Below are 26,855 nucleotides of genomic sequence, written 5' to 3' on the forward strand. Positions count from 1 at the left end.
TTTACAAATATCGTGTAAATATACGTAATGTTCTCACAATTATTATTGAACGTCTGCGCAATATACAGGGTGTTTTATAAATATAGATGCAGCAAAACATGCAGTATTTCGGACACAAAGTGCTTCAGAACGTATGCACGTTTAAAGGATTTTTTTTCATTTTCACCTAAGGAATAGCCCCTTAAATTTGCGCCGTATGTTTAGAAAACACCCTGTAGATTAGACTATTTTCAAATGGAAAATGCATTCTAACAGATCTTTATAAGAATACTGGAATATTTAGAGCCAGTAGATCAACATGATGGCAAGTCTACTTGGAAGATAATTTCCACAGACTCTATGAAACTGACGTTATGGCAACGTTTCCATGGATTCCTTTCTTTTGGTAAAAGTGTCAGGACTTTGATCTAGGGGCCCTTAGGGTAATGCGACCGCTAACTTCATAATGAAGAAATTCAATTTCATAAGGTCCGTTTAGATAAAAATAAGATATTGAATACTTCACCGGTCTCAGTATCGACGTTTTAGGTTGTAAGGGGGTTGAATTTGCCCTGGTCGTCCCTGAGGTCTCGTAATTTAATATAATTGAAGACCGCAGGGGTATTCTTTCAATGACCAATGGAAAATTCTATCTTGAGGATTCGGTATACTTCTCTAGCAAATTAAATATAAATTAATGACACGAGATTGTTTCAAACACATTTATTTCTAAGCATTTAGCATTACTCTTGAAAGCCAAGATTATGTCTCCGAAGATGCCTCATGAAGTTACATTTTATCTTGCTCCGATAAGGGCATAGCGTGCATACGTGAGTAGCTTCTTTGCCACACTCAAACACCAGATGGTTCCTCAGGGAACTTTTCAATTTGTAAATTTTACCACATTTCTGGCATTTATAGATGTCGGAATCTATAATAGAATAAACGAATTAGTGGGTCGGTAATGAGGACTGGAAAGAGAAGGATCTGATGTAGATTAACATAAACCCAACGCACAGAGATACATGAGACATAAGACTTTTTTAAAAGATTTTCGATAGTATAGTGCCTGAAGATATCTAGGCTGGAACATTTCTGTGGTGCGACAGAGTTAAAGCTCTATAGTAATTGGGGGGACCTCATGAGCGACAACTGCCTTGGACTTCTCTCCAAAAGTTCCATCATTCCAAAAGTCTCGGAGTAAATCTAATTGCTATACGATAGAGACATATTGGCGAACAACGTAAGAAAATGAACGTTATTGTCCGACGACTTCCCACGAAACTAAGCATAACCCACGCAGATAGTAGTCGCGAAAACAAATGCTAACATACATGTGCATTAGAACAAACAAGTAAGTGTTAAACACAGCACAGTGAAATACCCTGGCTAAAAGAATTATCGGCATCAATCTACTCAGCTACATCCTACGTATCTTCGAAATAACTAAAAGATATTAATTTCGATAACAATATTCGACAAAATATCATAAGATGTCAATAGCATAGTCTAAACGGCCACTGCGAAAGTGTCTCGGTAGAGTAAGATTTTTTTTTATATGGTTCAGAGTCGAGAGAAAAATAGTGAACATAACTTGCAAGAAAGCCACACTCGCGTGAATGTCGCCCTTGCCTGCGACTCGTGCGCAAGATTTCATACTCATGCGTCACTTTCTTCGCTCGTTATGTAAACGATTATTTCAAGGCAATCATAGAATTTTCCCTCACAAAGTTAACTTTTTTCCACTTTATGGTTATGTTTTGAGAAATTCTTCGCTAAGAAAAGTAATTTTGGACATTGGTGAATTTTATTTATTTATAAAGAGAATTATAGCCAGTAGTTTTCGCATATACCGCCATGAGTGCATTTATAATGCCGTTTGACGTTGGTTTTCAAGTTGCTCTTGTAGGCACACCCAGGAAACGAGCAGGAGAGTTTGGGCGCCCCGCAGTAGTACTTCTTGTGCATGTAGTAGGAGTGAAACTTCTCGTAGGCTTTCTCGCATAATTCGCATTTATACTTCAACTCTGAAAATAATAATGACACTTGAGTACTGGATAAAGTGTAAAAAAAACAAATCTATGTTCAATATGAAAAAAAGATAAGCTGTTTTGTAACCTGTAAGTCACGCATGCGTACTTGCAGAGTTTGCGGGTTCATTACTCTGCATTTATGACACTTAAGTCAGTATGGCTCTAACTAAACTTCCATCAACTTACAAATGTTACGGTGGTGCATTCACCATTTTATCCACATTCTGAAATCTCTACCATAAATCAGTCAGACAAAAATTTCATTCGGTAGTCAAAACAATTTGGACAGTTCAAACATAGTGCAGAATGAGCGCACAATGCTGCACACATGCATTAAATTTCGTGTTTGCTGCTTAGAAACTCTCCATCTTCAACAGATATCACTAAAAAAAGTATAAGAGGCGCTGACAATATTGTTAACGAAATTCTTTATTTAGAGAATACAACTGTCCACTCTTATTGTCCAATCTACATAACTTATTATAAATTTCGATATTCAGTCATGCCGTTGGTGAGTCTGAAGGTGATTCTTGAGGGTATGTTTGTGCTGAAAGGCCTTGAAGCAAAAGTGGCATGTAAAGGTTGGTTTTTTGCCGCATCCGTATTTTTGATGGGTGTAAAGTGACGATTTCAACTTATATTTTCTGTTGCAACTGTTGCACTTTAAACGCTTGCCTAAAAAATAAATGGGTATAGAACGGATCAGGAAGGGCAGTAGAGGGAAACCGCAGTCGTTTGACCCCATAATAGAACATTTATGTTCGAAAAAAGGTGGTGAATGAAATTTTCACCAAAAATCGGGAAAACACTGAGACTAAACTGAATTTATTGGTCAATAGAATAGCACTTCTGTCCATAAATGATGGCGAATTCTGTAGGGTGTTTGGCCGCTGTGTGAATTTTAATATCGTAACCCCTTTTGCTTCGATAATCGCAGTAAAGGCAACAAAATCTCTTCTCTTTCTGACATTCGTTCCTCATGTGAAAACCAAGAGAACATTTCGACGAGTAGGATTTGGGGCAGTTGGGACACGCTAATTTTTGACCTAGGGGAAAAAAGCAACGAAATAAAAGGGAAAATAATCAGCACAAATCATAGTTTTACTCTCTTTCCAAACCAAATACAGCGACAAGTATTTTACACATTGAATAACATTCAGTATTCAATATCGACATAGCTACCCAGAATATTGATATTTTTATCTTCGTAGTCGTAAGAATAACTCTACTTTGGACAACATCCGACAGATGTCGCTCACATAAACTGAACCACGTTTACTACGAGATTTGTTGATATATCTTAGGAGGTATGTGCTTGTACAACAAGACTGCACATATAATGAACTCTTACAAGCCGCAAATTTTCTTTATTTCTCAACGAATATACATCGTGCACCTCCCTAGATGTTCAGTAACGTGATGCTTGTGCGTGTATTTCTTGTAGCAATAAGGACAACGAAACTGTTTATCTTTCTGGCACTCGAAGTGTAGATGACGCCTCAGGCTTGATTGGTAACGGTAGACTTTACTACAAATCTCACACTTAAACTTGGGTTCGACTAAAAAATAATTTCCTCTAATTTCCATAGGTAACAAAAAGGTTACAATTCAAATTGATTAAAATAGCCATTGGTATTCCTTATTCACAAGGATTAATTCTAAAATACACCATATTTGACTGGCAATTTTAGTCTGCGACGTTTCAGCTTTAAAGGCTCTCATCAGATTTATGCGTTAACGTGTTCAAGTATTATACTCTATACATAACGTTTTATGCTTTGCTACAAATCTTCAGTACATATTATTCGAACCCGAATCAACGGAGAAATGAACGAACTTCAAACTCGTAACAAAGTTTTTGCCAGGACCGGACAAGAGGACTTTTCATGATGTGGATTTCCAATTTATATTCATACCGCCTTGACACCTCCGGAGTTCGGGGGCTTCTTTTACGAGAATGCGATTTAAAGCAGGTTTTTCAAATTGATAATAAAAGGCAAAATTCTCGTCTACTTTTCATTGCTGCGTTTTACAATTATTCTTGAATTGGCGTAGCGGACAAAATCCATTATAACTTTATTAATTTGATAATCCGTGGCACCAGGAAATAGCTTTTGCGTTGCATCTGAAACAATCAAAAAAACATTTCATTTGGACGAGATATTGGGTCTGCTCAAAGCGTGCCAGTGGTATACAGTTTTTTTTTAAATGCCTTTTTCTGGCAAAAAAAAAATAATTTGCAGATATTTGATTTTGATAGTAATTTCTTGCGGAGGAAGACTGTTGCTACGGTGGTTGCACAGAAATACTAGGTATTTTACTAAGTTTTTTACTTACTTTTTATCTCTTGAATGAGTGTAAGATCCTTTAGTTTATAATTCCCTTTGGCTCCCGTAAAAGAGCACAATTTCAGAAGATCGTCGGAGAAACATCTTGCAGTGCTTCGTCTAATAAACTTCGCGTAATTGCTGCCTCCCACAAATTTCAACATATTCCTCTAAACAGCACATAAAAATATTTAATAAAATTAAACGCAGTCATGCGAGGTATTTTTACCAGAGCACTGATATTGTGATCAGATTTCAATTTTTCTTCCGCTTCTTCTAGATCTCGAATATTCTTTAGGGGGAAAACAACATCGATAGAATTGTGCTCAATTGACGGGATTGACCGCTGTTGCTGAAGAAGCAGACGATCCAATTTTTCTTCTATTGTCGTAAGTTTAATATTTAGATTTTCTATAGCTTGAGCTAAAACGTGAAGAATTTATGTCACATCTCTGAATCGCTCCGCGTTGCAAAGTTATGCAAGTAGGGATGAAGGGTAACATCAAAAGACTGGAAGCTTCATTTCATTCTTCAGCTCAATAAAACTAATTCGCCCTTTACATGTTATTTATTTTCCAGGCCATCTCTCAACTTCAGTGGGTCACAAAAACGGAGAAATTCTGAAACAACACTTGATTATGGCCTTGCACCTTCTCCTCCCCTCAAAAAAAAATTGAAAATTAACAATTTGCGTGAAACGTATAAAACAAATTCATTTGCAATAAAACTTAGCAATTATGGGGTACAAGTCCTTGCGCTGACTTAAAACTTAGCTCTTTTTCAGATCATGCGTATTGCAAGAAGCGTAGACGCAATAAGTCTCAATAATAATAATTGCAGATTTTCATAATTCCGTAAAACTGATGTTATAGCAAAAAATTTGACCGAAATTTAACTCAGCTAAACAGTGAATTTTACCGGTAGGCTTAAAAATACCAGAGGAAGAAAGAGAAATTTAAAGATTTTCATCCTCATAAGAACCATAAAATCTCCTTAGACGACTTTCACTGAAGCTAATTCTAGTTGAGACCATTTAATGTCCTGAGCGTTCAAACCCACTACTTTTGCCCTATACATACATATCTCGATTTTTAATAAAAATATAAGAATGCAGTATTTGCAAGGTTTGCTACTTTTTTTGGAAAACGAACAACGACAGAAACAATAGATTTCCAGGCAAAACTCCACAATAAAAAAAACTTGGGGTTTTATTAAAGTCCTATATTAACGTTATGAATATTTGAACAATGCGTTCTTAAGGAAGTTTTCCTGGTAAACTTTTTGCAACACAATGGGCACGATACCTTTTCCTTGCCACAATCTTTGCTGAGATGTGATCTCATGGCACTTAATGTCCTATAAGTCTTCGAGCAATTATCACAATGGTAAGTGGACCCTAAAAGGAAATCAGTGTAGTATTTTAAGAGATAAAGGGAATTTCCAAAATGTGAAGTCAAATAGAGTATTTTAAATAAATATTTATTTACAACCATAACATTGACATTACTAACCTCGTTGCGGGGTGGTAAATGACGTGTTACGTACCTCTTCTTCCAACCCTCATTTCCCGCCTCTGTTTCCTGGACTATTTTAACTAATTTCTAGCTTCGTCCCTGACAAAATATTAATATCTACAAGGTTTATGATTTTTTCTATTTGCTTTATTCTTCAAAATGCGCTATTAGAGTTATCTAAAATGCTCTTCACCTTTAGTAGTAGGACTTAAGGACAACTTATTTTCGATTAAATTGATGATGTTTGTTTTTACTGAGGTCGACTGGTAATTTCACGTAAAATATGAAAAATGTCTGAAAAGGTGTCTACTTATTGGCTTTCTTCACGCTTTTACTTCTATAATTTCGGCAATTTCTGCTCCAATTGATAGCATTGTATCACTTTGTGTGTAGCATAAAGTGATCACCCTCGCTTCTCTCCTTAACTAATATACTTTATTGTTATACAATTGTATTTTAAAATTTATTTTCTCCACACATACTATTATGCTCACAATTCAACTGACTTTCTTCATACTATTGACGCCATAAACCAACAAGGTTTAATACTATACTTTAAAATATTGCAAGCTGCTATTTCCCGATGAGGCACTAGTGATGTGGCGCGTCTACAATACTTGCAATAATAATGAACATTCCCAATTAAAATATCCCACTAGTGGATTACGCAAAAAAATGTTTGAACGATTTCTCAACGAGTTTCCGAACGAGTCCTCAGAAACTTTGTGTTCATTACCTTTTTCACTATTCTCGAAAAATAATTCTTCTCCGTTATTCAGCGTTGAATCCTCAGCTGCGCAACTATCACCCTCAGTTCGTTCGTACAATCCTCTGAAAATATCTCATCCATTTCACCTATTGCGAAAAAAGCGACTTTTCATTACTTACTGGCGCTTACGTTAATTTTTTTACGGGCGTGCTTCAATAGTCCGTCTTTGAAAACGTTTTTCGTTTTCTGTATAGTAAAGCGATTGTCTGCTTTAGTCACTACTTCAAAAAAGACATTCAATATGCGTACATAGTTCTGAAAAGGCTTCTTTTCCAACAATTTTCCTCGAGACACCTCTGTCCATGAAAACTGCATTAAGAGGCTTGACCTAAATAACGCGTCTGCAAGCTTATAGGCCACTTTGTGGCCATCTTCATCCCCTCTTGTGCCGCTTATTTGGGAAAAATAGTAGATCTGGAAGTAAGTAAGAAAACTAAGCTGGTCATGCCTTTATCACAATGCTTATCATTTGTTGTCTGAACTCTGGGTCAAGCCTTAGAGTCTCTTCTAACCGCTCAATTTCCTCCTGTTCCGAAAGTGGGAATTTAAACTTTTCCAGAAGATTTCCCTTAAATGGAAACATTTCAACTGCATTCGGTTGAGTAGCAGGCGCATTCTGAGGTTGACTTGCATGAGACTGACCCATTAAGCTCACATGATCCATTATGAAATATTTTTTACATTTCTTTTTATTAGTGAGATATCGGCTTTTATTGTCGAAATATTGTGCCGAATTCTCAACAGTTGCTTCCTTAAGTCATCGGGAATGGGACCTGCAATATGAATTATGAGTTTTAGTTACGTTTTCAAAGTCTTTTTCTAACTAGTCCGTCAAGATGCGGAAAGGTGCAATGAAAATTATATTTATGGCTCCTAGTTGAAGTTAAATATCCCGAATGCGATAAGAAAGATATTTGAATACTTGAGAAACGTTCAAATATGTGTGTTTTTGGATTATTGTACATCCACTGTACACGTATGTATAAGAGTATTTAAAGCTCTATATGTTGCGCCAGAACATTGCTACAAAATGGGCAAAAAGACCAAATTTTTTGGCAAAATTCGTTCGATACACAACTCAAAAGCATGAAAGAATGTACCCGGTTGTGAAGGCTTCTACCTTAACAAAGGCGAAGTGACCTTCCGTGCTTCTCAGCTATGACTGAAGGGGCAACTGGATTCTCTGTGAAATTTATACTATACAATATAAATCCACTGCTCCCACCACTGCACTTATGCGTGCGCACACATATGGGAGGAGCATACGATATATTACGTAAATACACTGCAAATCTAGGTTATTCAATAATATTTACTAAACAAGGGAAAAACTTAACGTTTTCCTTCGGTTTAGCACCCCAAGAATTCGCTATGCGATATATCCTGTCAAAATACGCTTGCTCCAAAGAACTCCTAATACTTTAAATTTTATACATCGATACAGTTTTCCATGAATTCCATTCGAGATGATTCTTCCATGCGATCCGCAGCGCATCTCATGTTTGTAAAAGAAACGCGAGTACTCGGGAGACTTCTGCCTCCTTAAGACCGGTTAGACGAAGTGCACGTGACCACGCTTCCGAAAAAGAGCAATTCGAAGATCAACAGCGGATACTTGGATCTCTAGTAATTTTTAATTTCGTGATAATTACAACAAATTTGAAATATTTGCTTATAACGTGATTCAAATGAAACCACTACAGTGAAATTGCTAATTTTCCTATATTTTTTTACCTTTATTAAACACAGGGATGTTGAGTTTTTACGTGACACTTTTGGTTCTCTTTACACTCGTTCTTATGAGGACAAAAGGGACATACAAAAGTGGGATTTTTCCGCACTCTAATCTCAAATGCCTCAAACAGGCTCGAACACTTTGGTAAACTTTCGCATATTGAGGACACTTAAATTCGTCTACGAGAAAATGAGTAACTGTTAACATGTGTATGAAGGACCATATTAGTCAAGGGAGGCACTAAAAGTCATAAAAGTAAAACACCAGTACATCCTGTATATTTTTGTATATTTAACATCAATATACAGCGTATCGATTCGAAAACAAACCACCCTCGATATTTCGGTTCTTATAAAAAATATGTAAATTTTATTTTCAAGGGAGGCGTTCTTTAAGCAGGATTTTAATTAAATTGCATGCATTCTTTAGCGGGAGTGAAAACAGCCACTAAAATCTCAAATGAGAAGAGGGGTTGAGTTATACCTCAATTGAAAGGTCTTTGAATTACCTTTCCATATGTATCTGTTTTTTTTTCATTAAGAGGTTGTCGAAAAATTATATCCATACCCCCCCTGTTAGAGGGTGCGTGCAGTTTAATAGAAAACCTACTTAAAGGAAGTCCTTCTCGAAAATAAAATCGACGTGTTTCTGCATATTTACATATTTTCTATAAGGACCGAAGTACCGAGGGTGGTTCGTTTTCACATTGACACGCTGTATATAACAACACAACCACCAGCTAAACCGAAGTAGGTACGAATTTTCAAGTTCAACCACCATAGTCCATTTTAAGAGTACCTTAGAAGATTTTGTTTCATTTATTTGTTATATTCGCTAAGGGGTGGAATGACGGGCTTTCAGGTGCCTTTTCAGATTCTCCTTGAGTTTGCTCTTGTGCGGACAATGCGGACACTGAAACGTAGGATTTTTGCCGCACTCGTACCTCAAATGCCTGGAAAGGGTGCTCGAGCTTTGATAAGTCCTGGAACATTGAGAGCACCGATACTGGAACACTAGAAAATGAGGATTTGTTAATTCGAGTCGCATAAATTAGGAGAATTTTAACAAATAGGTAACTTACAGTCGATACATTTTGTCACACTCTAATTCATCTCAATGAAGTGTAGCACATTCGCCTGCGGATAAATGTCTGAAGAGGTATTTTGAAACCGAAATCTAGGAGCACGAAATGATATAACGAAACTTGGCAGAAGTGGTACAATAGTAAGTTAAATTAGTCCATGATCAGAAAGAAAGAACATAAAATTCGAAATAATGCAGATTTGTGTCATTAAATAGAGCAGACCCGTCTTCTTTCAAGATATGGGTAAATACTTAATAAACCGTAGTTATATTCGCTTTCTTCACGACTCAAAAATTTGGTGAAGTCTCCGAAACGAAGCACATCAATGGAACTACTCATGGTCTACCTGCTCGGACACTACGACGAGTGCAGCTGCTGTATTGCCCTTGCAAAGATATGAAGAGGACATGGAATTTGAAAGAGAAACATTCAGGTCATACAGCAAGAAAATAGAATACTAGAAATCTTTCTTTAATAAAAACATTACTACAACAATACAATGTAATAATAAATATAGCATCCATTAATGACACGAGTGTCATTTTCATAGAATGATTTATTTTAAAATATAAAACATATTACACTCATAGGCGGAGCCACAGGGAGGGAGTGTCCTACGCTCACAATAGAGCAGAACAGAAGAATCTTTTACTGATGAAGACAAGGGGGTTTACCAGCAACTTTATTTCTACCGGGAGGAGCTTCAGCAACAACCTCAGTTTTACGGGGAGGAGCTGTAGCAGCAATCCGAGGCAACTTATTGCTACAGCAGAAATACGGAATTTCCCTAATCCTCGAAAATTGGCAGGATCGCCAATGACTTGAATTACTCCGGTAGTAACGTACGTCAGGAAACTGAGAGGGTACAGGTAGCGTGGCGAATTTGAGGTGGTGAAAAATATATACCTAATTCTACTTTGTGTGGCGGGTCCACTTGGTACTTAGTAAGTGTAACCTTCTTTCTTTCTTAAAAAAAAAAGTCACGATATGTATAAGAATACCTGGCCTGTGCCTAAAGGTCCCATACGGAAATTCCCTGAAATGTCTCACGCGCACCTTCAAGAAATTACTTTTGTAGTGTTTTTCTTAAAATATTGCTGGCTACGCCTATGATCATACCTATATATTAAACTAAAAATACAGAAAACCTGTTTTTTCATGTAGTGTGTTGTTTCCGTTTTTGTCTCCCCCCCTCTCTGTCGTACGAATTTCTTAGCCAGGCTTTGATAACCGACTCAACTTCTTTTTCGGTAGCTGCGGAACCCAACGGGTGTTTCCGCACAGCAGCTAAAATATATCGATAATTTTTATAAGGACGTTGTTTCTATATGATCCTTTTTAGATAATGAACAGTTTACTTACTCAAAATGAGTTTATTTATTTCCGTGTATGTTTGGAAAGATATTTTTCCTTGCCGGCCGGTCCAGTTTAATGTTAAGCTCAGTTCATGTTTTATCAGCCTGGACATCAACCTCCTGGTTGTATCAAAAATGTCTTTGCCACCCACGGTGGAAAGAAACGTGACCTACAGGAAATGAAAAATACAATTGGTTCACCTAACGTCGTTGGACTAAAAAACTCACCATTTGTTTAAAAAATACCTCATCCTTGAGTTGCCTCTCGAACTTTTCCAACTCTTCACGTGTCGAAAACTGATTTGAGATTACTTCGGTTTGATCTTCTAGTTCATTAGTCTGTATATTAGTAGAGTTGACAATAAGCGTTAGGTAGTTAATTTTATGATCAAGTTTCTCCAACTTTTCAAGTAGGATCCTCCCAATTCCTACAATAGTAAGGGGCTGTTATACCAATGATACGCGTAGCTCTAAATTTGGTTTGTCGTAAAAAAAATATGACAAATCTGATCAATAAGTGAATTTGAGAATGAAAATACAAATACCAGATATAAGGAATACGAATAAGATAAAAATATGAAGCATCACCACTAAAATTTAAGATACAACTATAATATCGCAAGAACAATCGATCATATTGTTTCATCATACAGCAAATGGCGATAAGAATATCAACTACAAATAATGTTACCCAAAAACAGTGTTAATTAGTGATATGTATAGAATGTTCTATTCAAATTTATTAGAAGTATTACGCAAATTTCAGTAAACCTGCTGAAGATGACCCCACGTAATTGGTTACACCTATGATGATAATTGATATTACATATGTAAATACTGTGAATTGTTGAATTTTGTGGTTGAAAATCCAAGATAAAGCTAATTACTGGTTTAATCCAGTAGCCAGGGTAATCTTGGAATTTGAGGAGATAGAGGTGCTCCTTGCTAAACACTCCTAGAGTCGACACAACTGCTTTATAAGTTCATTATCGAGAAAATAATCATATGTAATACCTGATACTTATAAAAAGTAGAAAGGATGTAGAAAGCAAAAGTGCACTTAGTTTCATTTAAATATATTCTGTGCATTTTGGCGGATTGAACATGCTGTGTTTTATTTTTGGAAATCGCAAATAGCGGAATAGAGCGTTGGAACTTCACACTATTCTCAGTTAAAAGCAATTGAGAATAACATTCACCCTTCTCTAAAGGCTCGAATGCACACGTTTTTTAACGTTTTTGTGACAAGAGGTCTCAAGTATAATTGTAAGTCTGAAGATGGTGGTAGATTTTCATCGAAACGTTATCAAGTTGTTCCTCCGAGCCTTTAGTAAAGGTTGAATGTTATTTTCAGTTACTTTTAACTGAGAATACTGTGCAATTCTACCTTTTCCGCAATACCTGCTCAAGCGTGAGATGTTATTCGGAGCGGAGCGCAAATATAACTTTTCTTCGGATGTGACGGTTAGTTTTTGTATTTTTACCTGGAATACCTGGAATGTAAAGAAGCTCGAAATTAAACGAGGTATTAAATAATTATAGAAATTTAATGTATTTTTGCAAAAAGTTAAACGGTAGAATGAAGATTTTTCAGATGTCTCTTCAGATTGGCTTTGAGTTTAAACTGGCGTCGACATTGTCCACATTGAAAGGAAGGATTTTTGCCGCACTCAAACCTTTGATGTCTTGAGAGGCCGCTACTGCTTTTGTATACATTGCCGCATTCGGTGCACATATAACAGACTGCAAATTGAGTTGTTTAAGTTAACTGAGGGAAATATGTCAGTCCTGAAAAATTAAGAACCAAATTAAGCTCCTTTTTATGGAAGAAGCACTTCTTATTTCTTACAAAAACATTGTGCGAATATATTTTCTTACCTATAGGTATTAACCTACTAGCACAACAAATGTAACACTACATGAAAAAAAACGAAACATATAAAACACATATTAATATATCAGGTAGTAATAAAATTATTTTTATTTTCTGTTAACAATTTATATATTTATTTCTTCATTTCATCAATAATAAAACTCAGTCTGAAAATTATGAGACAAGGGGCATTTCTAGTCCCGCCGGAATGGTAATGCCTCCTTTGTCCACTGTTTCCTCCAATTGTGGATCGCCGCTCAAAAAACAGCTTTGCGTCTCCTCGTCAGTCTGTAATTTCATTTTTGCCACTAAAAAAATAATTTTTTAATATCAAAAAACCTACTGGCAAATCCACATCTGCAGCATTTCGAGATTCTATCTCGTTGGAAGCAACTGTAACATAGTAAAAACAAAAAAACATAAACGATGACTCAATTAACCGCATTATCACCTTGAGCAATCTTAGCCATATGCCGTTTTTCGTGTATCCTTAAGGAGGACTCATTAATGGTGGTATAAGAGCAATGCTTACAACTATATACCCCCGATTTGCTCTTATGTTTGGATTGTAAATGAGTTTTAATTGAAACGGCCTGAATGCACGAGTATGGACAATAAGGGCATTGATAGGTAACCATCTAAAATTTACTTTTTTATATCCTGTAACTTTATATATGACAAAAACGGTACCCCCTCATGTCTCATCAAGTGCTTGCGAAGACTATTATGATCACCTGTGCGGAAATTACAATAATCGCACTTATAAGGCTTTGATGCCGTGTGTTGCCTCATGTGAAGCTAAAATTCACATTTAAAAATCACATCAAATCGCTCAAAGACTAACGCACCTCCAACATGGCTTTTCGTGAGCTCTTGTGCCCACAAATGTTGCAAATAAATGGCTTGATTTGCTCATGTATGGTTTTAATGTGGCATTTGAGGCTCTTTGAATTTGAAAAAAATTCGGAGCATTTGGGACATTGCTTCACCGTTGACCACGTGGGCATCTGAAACATTAATGCTATATCAAATGTCCTGGTAAAGGAGTCCTCATTACATCTTCAGGAATTTTGTGCAGAGCTTCGTGATTTTTAAGCTGTGCTAACTGTTTGAAATTTTTGCCACAGTCTGCGCAAAGGTACGGCTTGTCTTCTGAATGGATCATCATGTGTTTGAGAACTCTAACTGAAAGGATCATATGATTATGTTCATCCCATGATTTAAAGCGAGGAAGCGTCTGGTTATGAGAATAATTATCGATTTACAGCAGCAGTAACATACATTTTTGTATAAATGTAACATATATAGGTATATCAAGCGAATTTTACTAACTACTTAGAAACTGCAAAACGCTTAAATAGAATAACAGATTCTCTTAAAAGAGGACGAAATTAGATTGATCTGTCTTTTGAGTTTGAGGGAATAATAATAGGAATATTTAAGACATTGCAAGTCCTTTGGATAAGATAAGTCAACAAAAAAAAAATTTTTTGAAACCAATCTCCATTCAAACACATAAACATATTATGTTGATATTGAAAAAAATCAAGTAAGGCTGGCACACAAGCAACATCGCTTGTTCGACCACTGTGTATTTTTATTTTCCGTGGAACAGCGAGAGATTGATTAGTTATCACAGTCTCGTGCAACACCAGCCCTAAAACCTGTCATTCTCCAAGGTGAAAAATGAAAAATATATACAAAAATACTCAAAAATAAAGCACGAAATTCATATTTTCTACACCGGTAAAAACAAGACTGAAATAAGTAAAAAATCAAAACACATTCATACTAATTTCAGTAGTGTATCCAGACGCTTAAAATTTATTTATTTGTTTATTTTTCATCAGCAGCATGACCTCACCGGGCTTATAACTTTTATAAATGTTGCACATGGGACATACAACCATGCCAAAATCGATTCCATGGTCAGTATACATATGACTTCGGGCTATGCTCCACAGCCTAAAAGTGTTGTTACAGTCTGCACAATTAAACATATTCTTTGCAGTACCCACATGCAGCTTTTCGTGCTTGTTGCGCAACTCATGTGAGGGAAATCCCGCGAGACAACCTTTGACTGTACATCTAAAAACTTCAATTTAAATTAACTTGTTTGGGTTGGTTGGGTCTTAACCCTCTTAAGCTCTTTTCAAATCATCCAATTTCTTGTGCAAAACTTTGAACAACTTTTAAATTAACTATATCAAATTTTCTATGTCAGGTATACTAGTAATTATTCATTGTCAGTAATGATTTGTTCAACAAAGAATGGGGTAAGAAATGGGCTAATCTAAAATGAGCTTTACTTCAGTCGCTGCAGGAATTTCTCTTGTTTCCTAACAAGGCCAATATTAATATCATCCAAATAAGCTTCAGCTTTTCTGATGGGTTTATTCTCTGTTTCCTTAAATGCAGAAGAAGGGTCAGGTGGCTCGGGTTCAGTTACCAAACCATGAGACTGAAAAACAACACACTGAAAGTCAAATAATCCATTTCCTGGCCACAGTTTTCACTCAGCGACTGTTTCCACTAATACACTGTTTTATATACCTCATAATTCCAAGAGGGAGACCACCTCATGGCTGATTGATAACCTTTAAATAGGCTTCCATAATGGAAATTAACTTCACATGTTCAGTAGTATGACACCTCATAATATACCAGTTCAACCAATAAACTTATTATGAGTACTTAATGAGGATCATTGAGAAATAATATACAATTAAAGACTTTTGGCCATTACAACTATGAATAAAAGTCAGAAATTGGTGACGAGTTGGTGTCAATAACAAGGAATATGAGCCAGTGTCAAAAATAGAATGGCAGATACTGAAGCATAGAATAGAAATACATAAAATGAAATACACTGCAATGCTTTAATTACATTAACTACTTTTTATACTGGTGTTGCCATGAGTGATCTTCTCCTTGTAAAATACTGTCAATTCGCAATGAAAATCATCTCATGGATACTTATCACTCAAGTTCATACCTCAATCATATGCTCCCTCAAATCATTCTTATTGGTGCACACTTTATGACACTCACTGCAGACATATACAACAAGTTCTTTCTTCGTTTCAGTGAGGTCTTTTGTTGAATTGGAAAGCAATAAGGAAGTGCCACTAGGCATTTCCACATTCAAGTGTTTCACACTTATATGGCTTTTAATCTGCTCTACGTCTTCAGACAAATACGAGCAAATTTTGCATTTATTGGCAAGAACTGTTGAGAACAAATCATCCACTGTTTTAGAGGAATTCTGAACTTCAACCAATGGTTGTTGATTAAGTGAGGAGTTTATTGTGGTAAATACTGAGTTGTTAATGGGTATAGGAGTGCCATCAGCATCCACTAACTGAATAATCTTTTGTTGAAGCTGTAATGAGCCCATATCATTAATCACAGAATTGGGCACTTCTAACTCATTACTGTCAAATGACAGACAACTGTTTGCCTGATCAAGCATTGGCTCATCATTATCTCTAATCAATTCAGGCAACTCTGCAGCTGAAGAGGGTAAATCTTCAATTTCAGTGCTGGTTAAGTGTGTACTGATATCTATGGCATTATTGCACTCCTCTATAAGGAGTTTAGTGAATTTATGTACAATATGTGTTAAGGGACATACCTTCAGGAATAAGGGATTGAGTGAGCAGCAATGGAAACCCCTCTTGTGGCCAATCAGTGGTAGCAATATCAGTGAAGATAGGTCCGACTGAGAAAAGCTCCCCTTCATTATTTTCCAGTAAATAAGCATTTGGAGCTTCAGCGTCGTTTAAGTACTTCAAATATGAATTCGCCTCGTCTTCTGCGTCCATATTGCAGGAATTCCAGAGCTGAAAACTGAGATAATTGCCCTGAATTGAAGTTAGTTTATTTTTAGGTTAGAGGTGAAGAGCTTCATAAAAGTGTATCATATGATTTAAATGCGCATTAAGGGAATTTTGAGGAATTTGTGGCCTTGTTTTTTGGTAACTTTAGCCTACAATTAACGTATTTACCTTTTTTCCTAGTTAAAAAAAATTAAATATAAACAAAGCAGAGCTGTCACCCACTAATCACTGTCATTTGTCATTGAACGGTTGAATAAAATAATGAGCGTGCACGATCGTATTCGTTCTCTCTTTGCGGGTTTTAATGAAACAGAGTGAGAGACCATAAAGACACAAAAGTACCCCCCATGAATTTGAAGTAAATAGTAAAATTAAAAAATGTAAATTTGCAAGCAAATCTACTTTGAGGTCATTCCACTGGTTGCAACTGATTATTGCACAAAGATAGACAATGAAATTGATCACAATTAGCCACACAATAAAACAACCAATTGAAAAAATTAAGCAAAAGATGGATATAATAAATGATGAGAAAAAAACTAATGAATAATAAATTTAGCAATGTTGTCAAAGCACCAAATTATAAGATTCTTTGGGAAAATTAATTTGTCGTTTATGTAAACATTGTAGACAAAAAATAAATATGAAACAAATGGATAGAAAACTTATCTGCTTTTGGACTAAAGCATATAGAAAATATAGTACAATACTTTGAGAATGATTTACAGCACCGCACAGTATTAATTGGAAAATAATGTAAAAGCTACGACTTTTTACCATTTCTGAGTAGATTTTTCAAAAATTATTGCATTTGAAAATACTTGGTTTAAAATGATGCTAAATATGACTATACAAATATCTACGAAACAGGAAATCAATGTTTTACTCCAGTTCTATTTAAGGTTCTAGGATAGTGGGAATTCCTTGGTAATTGTTTATAGTTTTATTTACATTTCGTTGTTCCTTCACCGTTAATGAAAATCTCCAATAAGTACAACGGGGATTTACAGTGACAATTGCTTATCTCTATGTGACATCTGGTAGCGCTAGTCCGAACTCCCCGTAAACTGCAAGAAAGAAAAGTTAAACGTGATTGAATGGATGTGCACTCCCGTAAGATGGCGCCACAGATAAAAATGTTTAATATTTTTAGAATCGTACATTACGATAAGAGATGGGAACTGGTTCATTACCGATGAGACGTTATGTATGTTTAATGAGACGTGTAGCCTCAAGATAAACAAAATTTTGAGGCAGCAATGAAAATTCCCATCCAGTATACCACTACGAATTTCTGAGCAATGTTTAAAAATGCGCTGAATATTTTATGTGTTCCAGTCTGGCTTAAATTAAAAATAATAGCGTAATTCTCCAATTCGAGTTATCAATACATGTTACAGAGATATTAATGCATAATTAAACCTAATATGCGACAGGAAAATCAAACTGGGAAACGAGACGGGAAATCGGGACGGAAAATAGAGGGATATTTGTTGTTTATTTTTCACCATTTAAAAGTTGAATTTTAGGTATTTTTAATAAGAGTAGAACTATTCAAAAGAGAGTAAATTTTCCTTCAATTTCCATATACTTTCACTTCCAAAAAAAATCTTAATAAATCGATTTTTTTTAAATTTTACGTAGGTTTTCACCATCGTTGCAGCATATACAATATACCATTATTTCATTTTATACTCATCTTATGGCTATTTTTATTGATTTTCCATTTATTTGAACTTTCGTCAGGCCATCTTTTTAAAATTTTGGAAACTATTTTAACTAAACTTGCAATGCTAAAACTTTACCATTTCACCTTTTTAAAAGGCATTTTTACTTGATTCTCTTTGAATATATACGCTTCTATAACTGTACATTTTTTCCATAGAACGCTCTGTAGTATATTGTTGAATTCTATGAACCTATCTATTTTGCTACAGCAATCATTGGTTTTCGAACTATTTGAGACCTTATGAGGAGATTACTTTTAGCTTTCAGAAAGCTATTTGCACTACGTTTGGGACGCGAAAACTTGAAAAGTGTTTTTTCATGTAAAACACTCCTGTACATTAAGCGATTTTTTCATTTGCTGTTGATTAAGCTTAAGTTGCCTATAATATTCCCTATATACCCACTCGTCTCTCTTTTAGTTTTCGGGTAATACATAGGGTGTAAATGAAATAGGGGGACATATTTTAAGGGCTGATTTTTTATTGGAAAATATGAAGAAAAGTTGGTAGAAATATGGGTCCGCAAAAGACTCCTAAGGGAGCTATGGCCCTCCGAAGGTGACTCCCAAGAAGTGCAGAATGGCGCGCGGAACCTGAGGAAAGCTACATCTACTTAACATATTCCTGTATTCTTTAATTTTTGTGTCAACAAATTTTTTAATTAATTTTGAACTTGATTTTTTAAGCTTTGTTATTGTTCCATACCTTCTATCAAAAAAATAAGTTTTGTTTTGCTAGCCACTTTCACTACCCAATTTCAGCTTCTAACCTTTGCAATGTTTCCTTTAAAGCGGTATCTCTCTTAAACGGTTCATCCTACGACAATTTATCAATAGTACCTTTTCTATGTAATTTTAGAGAAAAAATGATATTCCGATGTCACATTGTCATAAAAGTTAAAGGATACAGGAATGTGTTAAGTAGATATAGCTTTCCCCAAGTTCCGCGCGCCGTTCTGCATATTTTGGGAGTCACGTTCGGAGGGCCGTAGCTCCCTTAGAAGTCTTTTGCGGATCCATGTTTATACCAACTTTTTTCATACTTTCAAATGTAAAATCAGTCCTTAAAACATGTCCCACTGTTTCATTTACACCTTGTATAGATTAATACGAATATTCTCAATACTTTTTAAGAGAGAATCCCTGGCTTAAATTTCTTTTATACCCCATATTTAAAAGAGTTACTTCTATTGAATTTTACTTAAAAAACGTGCTTCCTTCACTTATTTTCTTTATTAAGACATACTGGGCTAAATTTGAAAATAATGGCGTTAACTTGATTGGGTTTTGGGTGGGAAATAATCCGACCTTGAAGGAAAGGAGTTACCTTGATTTAATCTTGAATCTGAATTTGGCAACGAATCTAAAGAAGTTGCAGTTATCTACACCAAATCTTGAGTACGAAGAGACTCGAATTTCCCGTACTGATTTTCTTTATCTTGGTTAAATTTTGGGTAAGAACTGACCCAATCCTAAAAAGTAGGGCTTCTTTTTTTGAATTTTTGGCTAAACATAAATACCAGAATTTTTTCGACTGAATTTTGTAATAAGCCTAACATGACCTGAGCTTTCGTTAGCTCATTAGTCCTATAAACCGGAAGAGGCGCGAATCTAAAGAAGTCACAGTTCCTTCGATTTAATTTTGGGTAAATGGTGACCCGAGTTACCACGAGTGATTTTTTTATAATCTTGAAGTGACTTGTGTTTATTTGACCGAATTTTGGGTAAAAAATTAGCTGAGTTCCCTTGGCTGATTTTCTTCCAAAACCTGAAATAACTGAATTTTGAAAAAGAAAGGACCTGAGCGACCTGAAAAGAAAACCTGCGACTTGTAGCTTTTTGTCTCCAACTGCCTGCCTTAATATCATGCAAATGTATACTCCCTTTTTCGCGTAAATAGCGATAGCTCATAAGGTATTCACCAGTGCGGCACACCTTTCTAAAACCTAATTCCATCAAGCTTTATAGCAGGCATAACCATTCTAAACAGTCGTTTGGAGAAAGGATTCACAGAAATTAGGCAAAGAAACCAGCCTACGCTTAACGGTTATCTATTTTAGACTTAACGGATCGGAAAATGGTAATTTAAAGTAAAGCTGATGAAGATTGGGAACGAGGTCATGAAACTTCGCCGAGTAAGCTTTACCGCACAACTGCAAAGGAAATTTAATGGGAATTAAAATGGTTCGACATTTTATATTTGTATTTTCCATACTGTGTGCAGCTCACAATATCGATCGTTTAGAAATCGTTCGTATCCGGTTATGTGCTTGAGAATGCCAGTTGTGTGGTTTGAGAACCAGCTGCGTTACTGGTTTCCGGACAAGTCAGTTTGTCGAAATTGGTATAACGGTGAGGAATTTAAAAAATAAACCGCGTTCATTATTCCTCGGATCAAAAACAAAAAGAAAACGCACGGCCGAGTCTCTTCGTTCCCGAACAAGGGCATTTTAAATCGGTCTCAAGGTTTCACAGAAAAACATAAATCGGGGACGTAGCCTCGAAGAAAATGAGGCACTCAAATGTAAGAGTCACAGTTGGCGATTACGAAGGTCCGAGGAATGGGACTGGTGTATAGAATGACAAACAAAGGACGTCAGACAGCGATAAAAGCCAAGTTTTCTCAAAGTGATAAACAAGGAAAGATAGCTTCTTCGTTGACCATGAAACGGACTGGAATATTCCATGCTGCTGACAGTTGAGACGGAAATTCTCTCGGCTGCAGCTTATTTTTGCCGAAAAGAGCTTTTAAGGGTCTAAACGAAGATGGTTTCCACGGTTGGGGTTTTTGTAACAGGAAGCGCCCTTTCGGTTTATTAATCCAGCCGGTAGTCATGGTGACGGTGTCGGATTGGGGTGTCCAGGGTACTGCCCTCCGAAAGCTCGATCGATTCTGGCTGGGAGCCATGCGCCACATCAACACCCCTCATAAAAATAATATGTTGTTTAGTTAGAGATAAAATCATTTATTACTACATTTATGGATGCAAAGTTGAATCACCTGAAACGATAACTGTTAATAAGGGACGGACGTCCGGGGTTCGTGCAACAAGACAGGCCCGAATGTTTGAAGGGGTTGATATGAGTTGGCACGTTTTGGGGGGAGTCTTGATATGAATCTCCTTAGGGGATGAAAACACGAGTTTTTCACACGGGACACCCTGTATATTTAGAATGTTGTGCGTTTAGCCAGCACAAGGGGCAATTCCTGAGTGCGCTTTCCTATAGCCATAGCTGCCCTTATCGATTCTCGAGTAACGTGCTTCGTAATACGTTTTTTTATTAACTACTTGATCAGATTATAGAAATCTATTCAGATTAGAAATCTGAATGGATTTCCATAAGCACATTACGTCCACATAGGCTCACAGAATCTCTTAGTTTTCGACGAATATTTACAAGGGCGCGTCTTCACTGCTCTTTAAAGGGAGTTTTCGACACGATTTCCATGAAGTCCTGTAATTTCTATTTTCATTCATGGCAGACCCTGTATACTATCGAATAATATAAACTTTGAAGTCAGTAATCGTCGAGAAGTGAATAATCCCTAATCCTGAAACATAATCGAAATCCAAACGCCCCAAAACTGACCTCAGTTTTTCAACGTTTTGGCCCTTATCTTATTGGAATATTCCAAAATTGGACTCAAAGGTCTCAAAATTGGACTCAGATAGCTCTAAATTAAACTTTGAAGTAATAAACAATTCCCTAAATTCCTCTGCCGGTTTCAGGTCAACTTGTGTTGTTCGCAACTGAACTCAGACGTCTCATAATTTAACTCAGACGGCCCAAAATTTAACTTAAAATTCCAAATTTAAGTCTGAGGGAATAAGTGACTTCCCGTAAATTTTTAACCTCTTCTGCTCGAGTGTGGGGATCTCAAAAACTCCCATAAGTAAAGGAACTTTGCGAATCGAAATATGAGTAATCAGCTTGAAACTGACTCATACCTGTGGCAATTTGTCACGGATCTGAATAATTTTCAATCAAAATCAGTTTATTTTTGTAAAAGTGACATAAATGTCCCTGAATTTCATAATAGAAACAGCGAAAGCGATAGGAATGCAGCCCGATGAAACAATTTGACAATTCGTCGAGGGTTTGACTTATTTTGAAGCGACTTCGGTTCATTTCTCCAAAAATTATGTCTCTGGACTTCATATCAGAAACCACTGAAGATGACAAAAAATATTTAAATCGAAAAAAGGGGGTGCAAATGTACCGTCGCTTGTCCCTTTTAGGGCTCAATTATCAATTCGCAGTTAACTTTAACCGTAGGCTGATTTCCATCTAGAAACGTCGACATTGAGCCTAAGTGTTGGGCAGTCTTATGGTTCTCACGAACTCCAGTTTGGTGCTAGAGTTAACAGCCCATTAATAATTTGGCCCCTAAACAAGTATTTTAGCTATAATGCACAATTATTGTCCGGCAACTCCAGTTTACAACGTAACACGATGTTTTCAAGCATTGCAGCTTCAGCTTATGCGTCCTGAACCGTACATGTATCCTGAACAAAACAGACAGTGGAATCATCACAAGAGCCTTTCTGATTTCAGACGGGAGGCTCTATAAATAAACAAGGCCTCGTACATGCATTCAGGCACAGCTGCTTCGCAGCCTTTGCCCCTCAATGCCCCCATGTCCCATGTTCGACGATAAAGTTTTCCTTTCCCTGCTGCTTACCGTGAACAGTCCCATGAATGCGTGTATCGAACCTTCTAGATTACAAATCAGCAAATTCTTTTATATTTAAATTCTCTCATATTTTGTTATTCGTTATTCACGCACTCTCATTATATGTTCATTTGTGCAGTGTTTTTGACAAGAAACATTTTTAAAGACGTCTCCAAGAGACTTTTTGGGCTGACTTATAGTGACAATTTCGATTGACTTCTTTCTTCCTTTTTTTTTAAACTTATTATCTCTTCTAATGCCCATTTTGAGAATATCATCAGTGTTCATTTTAGCCTTATTGTTAGAGAAACGAAAAACTAAGAAAATCCATTAGTCTCTCTCCGCTTCAATTGATTTATGATGATGAGATAAGTTTTAGCGAGTTTTCTGCGCTTTTCGATAGTGTTTTTGGAGTAAAACTAATGAAAATGCATGATAATCGTATTTTTTTAAATATTGTTTTTAATTGATTTATAGCGATTCTTCTAAGTTATTTTTTTAAGGGCCAATTTTAGAATTGAATTATTTTATCCTTCCTGCAGTATTTTTAAAACGGTAAAACGCCTCTAAATATGCGTGATCACTCCTATTTTAGAGAAATTAGAATCCTGAAAATTCAGATACACGACCTGCTTAAAAATAGTTTTTCTCGACTGATTTACAGTGATGTGCTGAGGTTACATTTAAGGACCCATTGATGCTGCATCCCACACTCTTTGGATGAATAAAGTCTTTGAACATCTTTGAAAACCGAGTCTATAAGACATATTTGAGATTTTCTAATTAATTTCAAATTAGTTATTTAATGCTCGGCTTAATTAATCTAGCGGTCGACCTACATCTAGATACGCCACTGATACGTACGTGTACGTATCAGAGGTTGTATTGGGTGTTTCAAAAAGTTATATTAGGGTAAAGCCGTGAAGTTTTCTATGTATTTTACATGTTTCTATACATATTTGACGTAGGTTTTGACGAGCTTTTTACACGTACGCAGAGAACAGTTTTCGCTGTTTATTTACTCAACCCTGGACTCAGCTCGTCCGAGAAGTGAACATATAGTACACTCTATGTGTTTCATGGTCTATATTATCATCATCATCATCATCAACATCATACAAAACCGGTGCCTTGTGCCTTCAAAACTATTTTCTAGATTACTGTCGGTCCCCTAATATCGCCTGTAGCCGACCCTCTTCCGTTGGGTCTCGTCTGACGGACATCAAGGGACGAATTCCACCCCTCGTGAGGGTATTGATTAGTTTTTCCTAGAACTCAGACCCTCTTACCCCGCCATGCCCTGGGGGTTTCTTGATTGTTTGCTATTTTATCTCCAACGTATCGAGAAACACTTCTATAGTTGCGTGTTTGTAGCAGTCACAGAATGTTGTTCCTAAATAAAATAAACTATTATCTTATCTCTGAGAACAACCTAATAATGGAGCCTCCGAGTTCTCCAGATTTGTGTTCGCTTGAATTTTAGCTGAATTTTCTCCTAGCGCTCGTGCATTGGCTTTTTGTTGACTGTAGCCATCATCACGACCAGCAAATAATCTATGGCAATTTAGAAAGTAGGTAAACCATACATTTATCTCCTCGATCCGGCTATGAAATTACCAGTATGCTGTTGTGAAAAGACAACAAAAAAGATCGAGTTATGGCGCAGAAAAAGAAATCCGTCGTTCGTGTGCCTTTTCCATGATGTGGGACACCGTTATTCTTTCGAGGTTTTTGACCGTTTTCTCGGCTGTTTCCCACTCTTTTTTCCATCGCGTTGTGATTCAAGGCGATTTTTCAATGCGAGCGAAGCTTAAATAAAAGCAAAGAGAACGTTGGAAATTTGAATATTTATCGACTACAAGGAATTGGCCTGCTGGAACCACACAAATTGATCACTAGAAAGTCCTTCGTCACTAATTTTAAAAACATTCAGTGAGAAGTATTTGTCATTTTATGGTGATCACTGACGAAAAAAATTAAAGGCTTCTTACCTTCTTACATTAATTTTTCCCTTGCAGGACTTTAATTGCATAGAAAAGACGAACATAAAGGCACAATGTGCTAATTAAATTTTAAAACTCAAGCTGGAAGAAGCACAATTTTACTCCAGGGTCAGGTAAAGATATTATAACTTCTATAACTGTCTATTAGGTAGATACCTACTTTTGTCGTATAGTATACCTAATGCTTACAATACATAAAAGAATATGTCAGTCAAGGAAAGGGAGTGAGAAAATGATAGGGTGGTTCATAGAGTTCGTTACAATTTTTCCTATTATTAAATCATATTTAATTCGAGTTGTGATTGTCACCTTAATCGCTAGTTGCTTATTTTGGGAAATATCTTGGAAATTCGATTTCCTTCCATTGGGTATTCAGTATATTACTCAATATTATGAACTTAACAGATACGAGCTACATTTATAAGTTTTTAGGAAATTTTAGTTTCTATTTTCGTAATGCTTGGAACGCTAAAATTCCACTTTTCGTATGGAATAACCGGCACATGAGCATATGAAAACATTTTTAAAATCGCACCATTTTTTAAATTTTCTACTAATTAAGGCTAGTTTGGAAATTCCTGAGCCCTACCTCTTGATACTTCAGTAATTTAAGAACTGATAAGAGAACGTTTTCAAACATATTCAAAGTTTGAAAAATTACCAAAAAATAGGTATCTTCCAGAATTTGGGAATTTTCAGGAATATTTGGAACCTTTCTTCAGCTAAGAAATTTTTAAACTTGAGAATCCAGAATTGAAAAGAAAATTTACTTAGAAGAGCCAAGAATGCCAAATTTGGAACCGTTCTAAATTATTTTACAATTTCCGTGAAAACGAATTAGATGTTAAAGTTAACAACGTATTAAAAAAATTACTTTAAAGCGATTCCTTAACATGGCTATTATACGTCGGTCGTTGAACAAACTTGAACTTACTGAATATGTATAAATTCGCATTTCACAGAGTGGTTTATTTTTATAAATATTCAATTGTTTATTTCATATTATGATTCAAGTCCAACCGTGCATGATCACGGAGCAGGATTCACATGATACCAATATGAACAGAGAGAACTAACCAGTTGGAATTCCCTCCCTGTGTGTCATTTTAAATTCAATCAACCTAAATTTCATAGAAATTAAGTCATTAAATACGACTTGAGCATTGAAACATCGCGAGTTTTTCCACGGAATCAAGAGATGAGTTTGTTATTTTTTACTGTTTATATAGACAACCACGCAGAGTGCACAGTAAAGTAAGATTGTGTTAAAGCTTATAGGCAAATATAAAACATGTGTTATTGAAACAAGTTAGGAAATGGACAATTGTAGATAGCGAGTGTCCTATGCTCGTTACAACAATTATGGGTCAGGCAACATCACATGAGTTATAGGAAACAGCATTTTCTCACGAGTTTCATAAATGAATTTCTGTAATTTTGTTATATAATGAAGAAATTGCAAGAAAATGGCATAGACTTGACCAAATTCAAGTTGCGCTATGCATCTATAGAACCACAGCAACCATGTCTGTTATTATTGGCCACTCCTTCATCCCATATAGGAAGTATTAAAAGTTTCAGAATTCGATTTTTTCCAGTAAAAGTAGTCTCACAGAAAACAAACAAGTTTAGAATTGTTATCTTTTACAGTTTTCAAGATATCTACAGCTCAATATTATCGGGCGTGAACTCGGGCATAATGCTGAAATAATCGTATGGTACCTATTTGGGATAATTTCAGCATTATGCCTGAGTTCATACGTGGCACAGGCCCGATAACATAAACACGCAATTATGTCGGAACTATTTAGAGATAATTATGATATAATAAGTATTGAGAGAAGATTACGAACGTTTTTTAATCGTGTTGCTGATTCTAATTTCTAATCATTATTTATGAAGAATATTCGATCTTCTAATGAAATTCAAACTTTGAATTTTTT

At 36.0% G+C, this 26,855-nt stretch overlaps 1 protein-coding gene and 3 long non-coding RNA genes across 5 annotated transcripts; all 4 read right to left on the reverse strand.

Annotated features, from left to right (window-relative positions):
• Positions 1-4,001: 4,001 nt before the first annotated feature.
• Positions 4,002-4,648, reverse strand: LOC136411892 (uncharacterized). Its single transcript, XR_010752362.1, has 3 exons — positions 4,569-4,648; positions 4,350-4,509; positions 4,002-4,137 (listed from the first exon to the last, which is right to left on the reverse strand). It is a non-coding gene; the product is annotated as an uncharacterized lncRNA (long non-coding RNA).
• An 873-nt stretch (positions 4,649-5,521) lies between these two features.
• LOC136411680 (uncharacterized) lies at positions 5,522-7,361 on the reverse strand. Its single transcript, XR_010752335.1, has 3 exons — positions 6,742-7,361; positions 6,590-6,684; positions 5,522-5,735 (listed from the first exon to the last, which is right to left on the reverse strand). It is a non-coding gene; the product is annotated as an uncharacterized lncRNA (long non-coding RNA).
• Positions 7,362-10,484: 3,123 nt separating this feature from the next.
• Positions 10,485-11,324, reverse strand: LOC136411509 (uncharacterized). Its single transcript, XR_010752328.1, has 3 exons — positions 11,025-11,324; positions 10,804-10,966; positions 10,485-10,728 (listed from the first exon to the last, which is right to left on the reverse strand). It is a non-coding gene; the product is annotated as an uncharacterized lncRNA (long non-coding RNA).
• A 1,000-nt stretch (positions 11,325-12,324) lies between these two features.
• Positions 12,325-16,742, reverse strand: LOC136411606 (zinc finger protein 77-like). 2 transcript variants are annotated; one of them, XM_066394245.1, is made up of 11 exons: positions 16,677-16,742; positions 16,304-16,518; positions 15,665-16,254; positions 14,979-15,130; positions 14,534-14,757; positions 13,727-13,854; positions 13,518-13,676; positions 13,360-13,467; positions 13,121-13,307; positions 13,013-13,062; positions 12,325-12,539 (listed from the first exon to the last, which is right to left on the reverse strand). In XM_066394245.1, exons 2-11 carry the CDS (start codon positions 16,491-16,493, stop codon positions 12,399-12,401), a joined length of 1,929 nt encoding a protein of 642 aa, XP_066250342.1. In that variant the 5' UTR covers positions 16,494-16,518; positions 16,677-16,742; the 3' UTR covers positions 12,325-12,398. The 2 variants fall into 2 exon arrangements, with proteins under 2 accessions (XP_066250342.1, XP_066250343.1); XM_066394246.1 differs by lacking the exon at positions 12,325-12,539 and adding an exon at positions 12,734-12,957.
• Between the last annotated feature and the right edge of the window lie 10,113 nt (positions 16,743-26,855).

This window comes from Euwallacea similis, chromosome 10, assembly GCF_039881205.1.
Source record: "Euwallacea similis isolate ESF13 chromosome 10, ESF131.1, whole genome shotgun sequence".
Lineage (NCBI taxonomy): Eukaryota > Metazoa > Arthropoda > Insecta > Coleoptera > Curculionidae > Euwallacea > Euwallacea similis.

Bases quoted from the DNA above. Each gene is read 5' to 3' on its own strand.
- LOC136411606 (XM_066394245.1), bottom strand. From the start codon at position 16,493: ATGGACGCAGAAGACGAGGCGAATTCATATTTGAAGTACTTAAACGAC. The intron at 14,758-14,978 runs GTAAAGCTCATT...TGAAGTTTTTAG, and splicing joins AAATTCCTGCAGCGACTGAA to ATGTACAGTCAAAGGTTGTC. The intron at 12,540-13,012 runs GTAGGTTTTTTG...CTCAATTTGCAG, and splicing joins CTGCAGATGTGGATTTGCCA to TCTGTTATATGTGCACCGAA.